This window comes from Merops nubicus, unplaced genomic scaffold, assembly GCF_000691845.1.
Source record: "Merops nubicus isolate BGI_N331 unplaced genomic scaffold, ASM69184v1 scaffold47900, whole genome shotgun sequence".
Classification (NCBI taxonomy): domain Eukaryota; kingdom Metazoa; phylum Chordata; class Aves; order Coraciiformes; family Meropidae; genus Merops; species Merops nubicus.
In genome coordinates, this window is record NW_008584441.1 from 36,587 (window position 1) to 48,688 (window position 12,102).

The 12,102-nt window shown below is 41.0% G+C and overlaps 1 protein-coding gene across 1 annotated transcript in view; it reads right to left on the bottom strand.

Moving 5' to 3' along the window:
- LOC103776629 (chromosome unknown open reading frame, human C16orf70) overlaps positions 1 to 12,102 on the bottom strand; it is a 33,226-nt gene that overhangs the window by 19,089 nt on the left and 2,035 nt on the right. The window contains exons 2-5 of the mRNA XM_008944151.1: positions 9,184 to 9,266; positions 5,454 to 5,537; positions 1,284 to 1,327; positions 916 to 995 (exon numbers count right to left, since the gene is read on the bottom strand). Coding sequence (XP_008942399.1) covers positions 916 to 995; positions 1,284 to 1,327; positions 5,454 to 5,537; positions 9,184 to 9,266 — 291 coding nt within the window. The remainder of the gene's footprint in view (positions 1 to 915; positions 996 to 1,283; positions 1,328 to 5,453; positions 5,538 to 9,183; positions 9,267 to 12,102) is intronic.

Below are 12,102 nucleotides of genomic sequence, written 5' to 3' on the forward strand. Positions count from 1 at the left end.
CTGCACATGGACTGGGTTAAGCTAAAAATAGAAAATGTGCTCTAAAAAGGGTATCTTGGCTCTATGGACTTAATCTTCTTTCTTGCCATGCCAGTTTGTGCTCCATTTCTTGAAGGCTCCTGAGTAGTTTAATGATAAATATTCTCTTCAGAGTTTCACCACAGGCTTATTTTCATCACCTAGCAAAGCCCTGAAATACATTCTCCATTTTCACATGTAAACAACGAGCGCAGAGATGGGCTTCTTCCTGTTGCAGTGGTGGTGAACAGCCAAGTGGCTGTACAAGAGTCAGACTGGGTTCAACCTTCAGCCAGGCTAATTAAACCTGTCCTGGTTCAGGCCATGCTGCACACAGGCTGGCTTCACACCTCCCCAGTGCTCCCAGTAAACAGGAAGGAAGTACAGGGAGATGCAAACCACAGGCTCAAACTTCATCTGCCCTAGCAGGGGTACGACACGTTCTCAGAGCACAGAGCCTGAGCAAACAGTCCTGGATGACTCCACACAGGGATCAGCTCAACTCTTTGTATGTTCATGCTTTACTTAATCCCTAAGGGCATTCATAAGCTGACCACACATAAGAATGTCTAAAAACAACTGCAACAACAAAAAAAGCTCACAATTTTCTGGTAGTGACAGTTCAAAACAGGTTATTAATGATAACCAGACAACATTCTGTACCAGTGACTCCCTGCCTCTTCACTTCACTGCTGTTTCACTTAAAGAAAGTCACAACTGCACTTACAGTACATTTTACACAACATCCCAGCTCTAGGAGTAGGGCCACTGTGGGACACAGCTTCAGCTCATTTGACAACAGAAGCATCTACACATTTCTCTAGGCAGACATACAGGAAAAGCTTCCTAGAAAGACGTCTATCAATCTAGGTGTGCTTCTCAAACTCTTTGGCTTACCTCCTGGATGTGTTGCTCCAAATGACTGATCAATTTGTTCTATGGTTGGAGCAATTGCCTGAGAGTTAAAGTGGACACCACTGAAAAAGAAAACAAAATTAATCTGCCTTCAGAATATTGAACAGATGCTACAAATGTTTCTAATGGCAACACCACACTTAAATTGGAAGAAGTCTCTAAGACTAAAAAGTGAACTGGTAATTTAACCAAGTGCTATGTTCAAGAGAGGCTAATCATCTGATTTTTTTTTTTTTTACAGTTTTTTTTTTTTTAACAATAATGATTGAAAAATTGAATTCAGGATTATGAAAAGGAGAGAAACCAGCCACTAATCAAGAAGAAATGACAGAAGGTCTTAAGTCACTTACCAATATTTTAACTTCACCTTAGTCAAGTCATAAACTTCAATCACCTGAAACACAGGAAACAGAAACATTACCACAGTTCGGTATCATTTGGTGAATTATTAGAGAGGCAAATCCCTGTCTAAAGGCAAGATTAGCCAGCACTGCTCACTGGGCTCCTGAACAGAACTCTGCCAGGATAAATCAGAGAGAGAACTCAGAAAACTGACTTGGCAACTGTGCCTCTGGAACAAGTACTGAAGGACAACTACGGGCTCAGGAGAGCAGCTCCAGGTCCCAGGGAGATCAGCACCAACCTGCAGAGAGGAATCTCTTCACTAACACATCAGCATCCTGATTTCTGCAAAGATTACTCTTCAGCAAGTTCCAAGAAAAGGATTAGCAAAGGTTAGCTCATTAGGGAGTCTTTAATGAATGGCACACAGGAGGCCATTTCTGGGGTTCCTCCTCTTACCCTGAAGAACCCCTGTGTGTCACTAAGTCCCAGCACCAACTGCACTGTTCTAACTTTCCAACTCCTTCTAAAGTAAAAGAAGAGCACAGCAGGACTAACTAGTAGTATTCCACTACATTTAAAGACATCTAGCAGACCCCAGTTAAAGAAGATAGGCAGAAAAACTACATAAATACCCAAGCAAGCCACCATACTTAGTTTTGATATTTACTACATATTTCAGACCTTATTGAGTATTCCAAGGAGCTCCCCTCTCTGTAGATTTTAGGTTTGGATCCTCTGTTTTGAATACATTACTGTAAATGTGAGATTGATTTCAGAGGATTTTTACTGTGATCTTGAGGCTAAACTGAGCTTTAAGCAGATAATTTTTGTCGAGTAACCATGGTCAAACACAAAATTCTTCCACTCTACACGTGTTCCTATGTCAGATAAACTGGTTTTTATTGCTTTGTGTAATCCTCCAACAAATCACTGGCAGATTCAGAAAGTACTCACTCTACAGCTAGGGACTAAAGAATTCCCCAGGGAGCCTGCTCCCAAATGTGGTTTTAAAGCCTAAAAATACCATCAGCTAAGAAGGAAGTCCTGGGTTTGGGAGATGCCCAGCAAATGACCCTAAATAAAACAACTTGCAATGGTTCAACCACTGTGTATATATAAAAAAGAAATAAAAATCAACATTTACTGGTACTCTGTTGACTCATAAAAAGTTGGAAGAGTTCTCTGAAGCACTTTGTTTGCTCTGGAAGCCCACACATTTCAGGACACAAGCAACAAGTACAGCAAAAAGTAAGTTACAAATGAACATTCTGGCAGAACCAACACAAGGAAGAGCAAACAAATTTTTCCTCTTCATAAATATACTTCGTATTATGCTTCTTGGAAAAAGCTGGTTATCTAGTATTTTAATTCAAATGCAGTTAGACATGCCCAGGCTTCTTTTACTGCACAGCTTGTTAAAAATAAAGGCTACTTTTATGAAAAGCTAGGAACACTTTTACATTTTTTTTAGTGACGTTCCATATAGTCTTTTCCCCCCCAAAAATGTTTCTGAAAATAGAGAAAACCACTCCACCCCCAAGAGATCTAGTTTTGCAGCAACTACTGGAGAGCATCAAGCATTGAAGTTCTTCATCCTGATGTTCTGCTGGAACATGCTGAGGTAACAGAAGACAAAAGGATTAACATCATTCTTTCTACGTGCAGAGAAGAAAAACTGGGAAGACCAAGGACTACTCAGTGATGGGTTTACTCCACAGCCAGCAAGCAGCTGGTTGAAATGATTAAAACCTGATGTTTTGTCACACTCACTGTTTTGATAATTACCACTGAGTAAGACTCATAAAAACGTTCACATAACTACTGGCCAGCAATAACGGACCGTTGCTGTGAAATCTCTTTCTCCACCTCAGAGGGAGCAATGTGAGAGACCCTGCTGCTAAAATTCACAGTAATGTTTTCAGAACCTGGTCTCGAATCTACCCTCACTTCAGCTCAAAACTATCACCTCCTGTAGCACTTTGCTTACTAACCGTGAGTAGAGGTTATATGTGAACCTTCTTCTCCTCCCTGTGAAAAGGAAGCTTTTTAGGAATGTTGCTATGGCTTTAATCCTGCACCAGCTTCTTTGGATCTGTCAACTCTTTCTATTTTAGTAGCCTGACAGTTGAGATTTCCAACTCCAATCAGCCTTACTCCTCATAGTTAAACCAAACAAAAGGTATCGTCGCCACACCACGGAATCACAACGTTATCAGAAAAGACTTTTTTTTTTTTTTAAACAAACTTAAAAACACATACCATAAGAGTTTGTTTTTTCTACTTTTTTAAAAAAACACATTGTGGAGAAAGGTGAGAAGCATACTCCTTTGAATGCTGGGTGTTAAAATGATAAAGCCAGACCCTCAAAAACTGGATATAAGAAATGTGGCACAACCTAATTACAGCACTTCAAAACCAATAAGGCATTGCAACATTCCAAAAAAAGTCAGTTAAAGCCAGGCACTCAAAGTGATTATGTCAGTTTTGAATTCAGCCTTCTTAAGAATTAAATGTATTTTGGCAAGATTCTGTACAGCACGTGTAGTTTACACTGATAAAGATGCACCTGAAGGAACTTTCAAGATATTCTCCTAAAAAACTGAATTCACATATGTAATCTGAATAATTAAGTTCTAAATCTTGACAAAAATAAAAGCCCCACTACTACAGAGTGACTTTATGAACAGCAACTACCATAAGGCAATTACAAACTGAAATCTGGCAAAAAATTGCTCGTTTGTCCCCCAGTCTGATCTCAATCTGACCTGAAAATTGTTCTTCAAAATGTGTATTTTTGTAGTTAATATAAAGGAGATTTTGAAAAAGGAAAATACAAATGCACCATGGTGTTATAGGTTACTGCCAGAGAAGTAAATAATTCCAGTACTTACTAATTTGGGTTGCTGTTTATTGGAAGCATATAAAGAGCTTCAGTTTCAGCTGATAGCACACTGCTCCACCCTTACAAAATCATTTTTCTGCTGAAGCAACAGGGTGGCATTTGGGAGGGTGACATTTTGCTGCTGGTTTTATCAGAGACATGAGTAAAGGGAACAAAGCTCCACCTCTCACTGTTCCAAAGCTTGGCAGCATGGATGTGAGCACCATATTCCAAACTTGCCTAAAGGGTAAGCATTCCATTTTTTAACATCACATTTAAGGCCAGACTTCTGCTTTTTTTCAGCACAACAGTTAGAGCAATACACTCACACCCAATTAGCTAAATCAACACCTCAGCACTTGGGTCACACAAATTTATCCATGCCAGGTGAGAACCACACTGACAATTCTTCAGCCTAGCTGGTCCTGCTGAGAGGACCACCCTGAATAACTACCAAGTTACATGTAAATATTTTGAAAAAATTTCTTCACCAAAACATTAAAAATTTAGTCTTGATCTAGTCGTATCTACAGTCCTACAGACACCCATTTTGTATGGATGAAACAGCACTTTTGTAACAGATTTTTTTTGTAAACATAAATGCCATAGGAGGTCAGTGACCAGCTTGCCCTTTACTTCTGCATTTTAACTACACAAAGTGACCTACAGAAAGGCAGGTCAGCACTTGGGCCCCTAAAAGCACAGAAGCAGAATTGTTGGGCTGTGGTCTTTGATCCAGAACAAGCTGAAGTCAGAGCAGGAGGCAGCTGCTCACAAGAGGCCTGAATGTGACTCCCTGGTCGAAACCATGTATTCACAGCCACACAAGTGCTCTGTGAACCTAACTAAAAATCTAAGAGAAGGAGAAAGTCATACTACTTCGACAAATAAAACTGCAGCACTTTTTATCTGTGCTCCCCAAAACCAACCTAGGCAGAATACAACACTGCCTGGATTGTATTAAGTGATGATGATCTGATCTCAAACCCTCTGCTTAGCTTTAGTAACAGCCTTTCACAGCTTCTGCTGCAACTTGAGACAAGATGGGCAAGTCAGAGCACACTGGATCCCCATACTCCAGTGGCACTCTCACACCCGCCCGTACAACGTGGAAGTGTTGTCATCCTACAAACCAAGCTTTAACTCCCAAAGCAAAGCAATGCCGTTCTTTATCAGAAGGGAGCACTATACATGGAAAACCAAATGCCTAAAAAGCCCCACACTTACACTGTGTCAACATATCCAAGGGGTTTAGTTTGTATTTTTTTTGCTTGTAGGAAGGGTGTCTTATTACCTTAAGTCTCTGATTGAAAGCATCAAACAGCAGTTTGATTCCATCCTGAGTCAGGTTAAGGATGAGGTCATGGCTAAGAGGTGACTGTAAAACAAACAAAAAGCTGTTAGGCTTTTAATGTCAAGGTTTCTTTTTTTATATATCATTGTATAAATATAAATTGATTCCTTTGGGAAAAAAAAAAAACCTGCCTTGGAAAACAACCACTAATAACATACCAACAACAAATAACCATAATGAAAATACATTTGGAAATAACTTCTCAACCTCTTCAGCTTCCTTACGAGAAGAACTAGAAGTGCCTGTGTAAGATCTGCACCCTGCAGGAACTCCCCACAGGGTAATTGCCCACTACTTTAAGTGAGGGGAGGGGGGGAAAACCACCTTGAAAATTAACGTTCCGAGTTTAGCATGAGAGACTCCACGCAAGGACAGTCTGTTGCTTTCTTGGCCCACAAAAGTAACGGCCCATCTCAGCAAGTCTTGCATCAGAACCAAGCATACACTCAACTACACGATGGCAAGGGGCTTTCCATTTCAAAAACCAGAGTGTCACAGTCTCTCAGGCCTCAGAAGGAAGGCTTCAGACTCTCACGTCGTGAATTTAGGTTTCCTTAGTTACTGTGAATCATAACAACTAGAGGCCTAATTTGCAGTCTTCTGGAGTCAATAGGAGACATTCCACTGACTTCACTGGTGTCTGTATGGGCTGCTGCTGACACTGGAAGCTGCTCACTCCTGCACCAGTACAACCCACTCAGTCATAGTCAGCTGGCCCCAGTTCAGCTGTTTGATCTGTACCATCTAAAGCACATTGGCTTCAAAAAGGTCTACCCTCCACAGCCATCTCCTCAGAGAGGAAAAGAGGCTGAAGGACAGGCAGGCAGCAGTATTTGTGCTCTAGAACTGCACCAAGAAGTTATTTATAAAAGACAGAATGGGGATGGGACATCTGGGGCTTCTACAGTGGGCAGCCACACCACGCAACCCTCCCTAGGAATTAAGCAGGAGTCGTAATAACTGCTACTCTCGGCCTTTGCTCTGTCTTTTGACTGTCAGAAGTCTAATTTCCACCCTAAATTTCCTCACCTCTTTATTCTTACATCAGTACTGTCTATAAGCCTGGATACTTTTGGTGCCTTCTCATGTGCATCTCCCAGCCATTCCCAAGCAACACATTTAAGTCACCAGATCCTAGACTTCACAACAAGCCACAGGGCTTTCAGTGCCCCACGATGCAATTTCCCATTCCTTCTGATTATTCCAGTGGCTTTTCCTGATCAGCCTTTCATCAGCACCTCACTATTGCCAGCAAACTTCTATAATACCATGCAGAACTGAAGCAGCACTGCAATAGAGCCACGAGCCTGAGGTAAAAAGGTCTAATGTTGATCCTGATGATCTTTTAAATGCTTCATAAATCTAATTTAGAAAGGCTACAGATACAACAAAAAGCCATGTGCAATGTCACATTTAAATAGATCAAGAAAGTTGTTCTGATATGGGATTTCTGCATTTAACTCATTCCTAAGCAGAATTTTCATAAGGTTATTCCAAAATTAACAAGAGCATTACAAGGACTCTTGAGCAGGTGAAAAAATAAGTAAACCAACAAACAAAATCTGAGGGAAAGGCTGATAATTAGCACAGCAAATAGCTTCTGTTCTGTGCCAGCGTATTTTCTAGTAGAAGAAAAGTTTCAAGGGCACAAATTTGGTTCGTGTGACTTTTAATACACAAAATAGAACCTCAAGCATGAAAGATGATGCCAGGAAGCAACAGGAGAGTCCTTGCTGAAGGAAGCAGCTCATATGTGCAGTTACACTGCTAATCTACTTAAAGCCACAGGAAAAACTGTTATCATTGAACTATCCCATCCACACAAATCCAGAGGAAGAGGCTTAGGAAAACGTACAACAGCAACAAAGTGCCCCAATTAAATTTGCCACAAAGGAGTTAAAATTCTTTAGTCAGAGAATAGGCTTCATCAAGTCTTTCTGGCATAGTTTAGGCATCCCGTTTATGTCAAGTTAAAGAGAGAGCTGTGGGTACATCTAATTGTATTTAATTGTCATATAAATTTTTGAAAGGAACTACTTGCTCCCAGAGTTCCAGAATCAGAAAATCAGCACTTAAGATGCAACAATTTCAAATCACATTTGATCACTGTGCTCAAAAGCATTCTTTCAGGAAGCCAAGAGGAAACACATGAAGGGCGTTCAGGTATAGTTTAGCTAGATAGAAGTTGTGCATGGCAAAGCTGATTTAAAGCTTTGAATCTTCTAAGAAATGCAGCAGCAGTTCTTTGTGCTCAGCTGCACATATAGAGAAAAAAAAAAAAAACAAAAAAAACCAAAAACCTATCAGCAGCACAAGCATCCCACAGAAGTGAGAACTACTGTTGTGTTCAAATATGCAGATGTTAAAAAACCTGTTTTATTACAGACTGAGGACAAAACCCCTACACCCCCTTCACAGACAGAACACAAATTCAGTGTAGATGGTCATCCCAAGGTAGCTTTTCAAGAGGCATAAAAATCCAAGCAGTGGTGCACCTTGCTTTCTAGTACTGGACCACTAATCCTGCGACTCTACAAACCTGACATGAATGGGAATCTCAGCATTTGTCTACAAAAACCTAAAAATAATTCTGGAAGGCATCATGAATAAAACAAAACTAAAAAACCTCCAAAGCATACAAAAAGCCAAAGAATGTATTCCCTGCCAGGCAGATGCCCCCATGCGTTACTACAAGGAGCTGGATTTTCAAGTTGCAATTCAGTCATCATAAAACTCATAAATGTACATCATGTGAAATAAAACAAGATAATTCATTTAATTATATGAAATATTTATCCCGCAGTAAACACCAGAGTTGAGCTTGCTCCTTAGCCATTCAGTATCCACTGCAAACACCCGAGGCCTGAATCAGTTATTTTGACACAAACTGACATTCCAGCAGACTTGGCTTTTTCCTGATGCAAAGATCTGCAATCTATAACTTATATCACTGTCTGATGAATGGGCATTTCACATAACACACCTTTGGAGAGTCACAATCCTCCTTTGTCCCATCTCCTCTTCCCTTCTACTTCCTTCAAAGTAAAGGTGAGTGTATAACATGGGTTTTTTTATTTAACAAAAAGGTTTTGTTTCTAGTCCCCTTTTTGATAGAAGTCAAATATATTAGGGACTTGATGCTCAGTTATGGAGAAGGATTAAAACATCAATAGCTGGTTTAGATTATTGCATCCACTTTCCACAGACAAAATTGTGGATGTAGAGAGAAAGGGCAGAAAGCTTTTTAGGGTTTCACCACCACCAAACATGAAAGTGGCAAGTCACGAGCTATTCAGTACTTCAAACATACCATTGACGATGGTAACGTAAAAAGACCAGAATTAAGTTACCCAGCTATTTAAAGAATATTCCCCTTTCTTAAGGGAAAAACAATGCCACCCCACCACTGCATATACAAACCCAAACCTGGTAAAACACTGCAGATTATTTGATGACCTTAGAGGTTTTCTCCAGCCTTAATGATTCCGTAATTATTACCCTTGATGTGAAACCGTTATAAAAGCTACGCCTCAGGTGTGGGGGCAATCCTTTGGTGTAATTAATTTTCAAGTAGCTCCACAATTCATACACTATGTCAGCACGACCCCTTAATGCCTTGATTCTGGGACAGCACGAGCTGGCTGCCCCAGCCAGACCGTGCACTCCTTACCTGCTCACTGTAGAGAACCTGGACGTTTTTGATGATGCGACAGTGCTTCTGAAGAATTGCTACAGCCTGAGCCAAGGGCATTACTGGACACACATGCCTAGAAACAAGAATAGTGACACGCCATCAGTTTGGAGACCAGCAAACTCTGTTTTTTAACAGCAGGGTTAGGGCTGAGGTAAGGGAGCCAGTGGCAGCAAAAGGCACCTTACAACACAAGGTGTGCAACCAGCAAACAAGGCTCTGATACTCCCAGTAGCAGCACAGACCTGGAGTTTGAAACAAAAGTCACTGTTTATCCACCAGCTTCTTAGATGTTTAGGAAAGAAAAGCATCTCTAGTCCCAGAACCAAACAGCAGGGCAGAAAAAGCACAGATCTTTCCACAGGCCATGCACAAAAATCTGCTTTTTGGGGTCAGCAATCGGGTAACAAATAAAGACACCTAGAGGAACCCCAGCAGAGCAGCCCAGAGCTCTCGTGTGTGCTCTCAGGAGGCTCTCACCCCGTGGTTTACAGCACACCCTGCACCAGAGCTGATAAAGTCCCGATGAGCAGTCCCACCAGGTAGATACAAATACTGAAAGGAGCAATTCGCCTCAGACCTAAGGGACCACATTAGCTGCTGATACAGCTGCATTTGTGTCAAGGAAGGAACTTTTATCTTCTCAGCTTTCAGACAAGATAAACATCCTAAACAATTTGGTTCAGTTGAAGTAATACACTTAATAAGTCTCTAACGCAATTTCAAGGGCTTTTGTTTTGTTCTTGTTGGTAATTTTTTTTTTTATTCAGTGTCTATCTTATCTTTACAGCTATAAATTTTTGAGACTGGAATGGAGCAGCTGATTCTGCAGAAAGAACAGCACCACACCATCACATCCTTCATCACACCTAAAACCTTTGCTGCCTTCCCAGCTGACATAGGATCGTGTTCCTGGATCCAAAGCAGGCATTTATAATGAGAGGTTATGAGCTCCTAATTGTGAAGTTTTATTTCCCTACTGACTACTGCAAGTGCATTTAGATTAGTTATCTGGCATTCTACTTACATTCCTTGCCCCATTCCTCTCTATTTCTAGTTTTTAAACATTAATAAAGTTGCCTTGAGTAGGGGACATTTACCATGGGACCTACATTTTTATTTAGGTAACAGTTCAGGCATTCAAATTTTTAGTTACTAGCTACACCTCTCAAACTCAGACTGCACATCATGTTCCAAAGCACCTTTTTGACATTATCTACAGCACCTAAGTGAGAAATCTCCCTCTATCTCTGTCAGACACATGCAGAGATCACCACAGACGCTGCTTTAATGTAATACTAGCATAACACTAAAAAAATATTCATTATTTTCACTGTCACACTAAACTATGCAGCAAAGCTGCAGCTTTTATGCAATTATCAAAATCCAGTTTTGGCAAAACAGGCTTACAGATTAGAACTCCAGTGATTCAGTTCATAAATACCAGGTACAATTGTTGCTGTGAAATTGTTTTTCACGCTAGCCTGTAATCCTGGAAATGTTTTGGGTGTTTTTTTTTTCCAGCTAGAAATCACAAACCAGATGATGATATAAAAAACAAAGAGTTTTTAACTTTAATAACAGTAATAAAATTAAACTGCAGAGCCACATGACAAAGCAGCACTGTTTCCTATTATCTATGAAATGGCAGCCGCCTTGTAGCCTAAGCAGCTGAGTTTTAAAAAAACAGTTATTATGTATTAGGTAGTACTTTCAAAATGGAACAGAAAGATAACAGCAAGAAGCTACAATCAAAGATGCTGCTGTGAAAGTGGCATGTTTCTCAACCTTGTACAAGCTATGATTCCAAGAAAAGTAAAGATGATTTAAAAATTGAACCCCTGTTTTCCAAGTCAGTGTTTCAAGGAGACTCGCAGAGGTAAGACCATGAGTTCTTGAAAGAACCAAGTGGCAGAGGCTGAAGCAAAGCCAGGGAACAAGCTGCCAGGATCTATACCCCAATGGCAAGAGCCAGGAGTAGGTAAGGTTTCGGTTAAAATATGTGGTTAAAAACAAAAAGCACACACAAACACCAAGTGGAGTTTGCAGTGTGATGCAACCTTGGGTCGGTAAGTGTGCAAACAGAGGGCTCATGTGACCGACTCCCTCGCCCAGAGCTTGCTCAAGCCATGAGCAAAGGGCCACGGGCTGACTGTGTCCCCACTGCAGGCGCTGAGCAGCCAGCAGATGTTGGCACACAGCTGCTCAGCAAAGCTAGGATGGAAGAGCTCGGGTTCTCCAGGAAGAGCGAGCAGAAGGTGGAGGAGCCGGTGTCCTCCCTCTGCCTCCACCAGCAGGGAGCCAAAGGAGGAGTCAAGGAACTGGGTTGTTTTTCTCCGCCCTTCTCACATGCACACACACAACACCCTCTTTTCCTCACCATTCGTCAGCCTTTGCAGTCAAAGAGGAAAACAAAGAATTCTTTTTCCCCTGCTCAGCAGTCAGGGGGAAGAGGGAAGCAAACATGGTTTCTAGCACGTCAGATGGTCAATCAAACTGAGCCAGGGCAAACAACACCCTCAAAGATCAGCACTGGGGCTCGCCTATCCCAAATTTCCCTCTGTTCAAAGTGCTGGAGTGATACAAGTGGCACAAGACGCTCCTTTCACATCAGCTGGTTGTAAATAACATGGCTTGAAGCATCAGTCTGTCTTAAAACTTGTGTCTTGAAGGGGAGGAATAAATAAAGATTAAAAGAGAAGACTACAAGAAAATCCAAGAGGAGATGAATCCTAACACATGAAATAAAGAGAAAAGTGAAACTTTGCAGGAAAAGAAAGTCTAGAAAGCAAGCAAAACGCAGCTATGCCTTAGAAATTACACACCTCAAATGCTAATAATACAGCTATAGGCACTACAGAATAAGTATTTAATTGTTCTCCTGTAAAACAGCAGGAA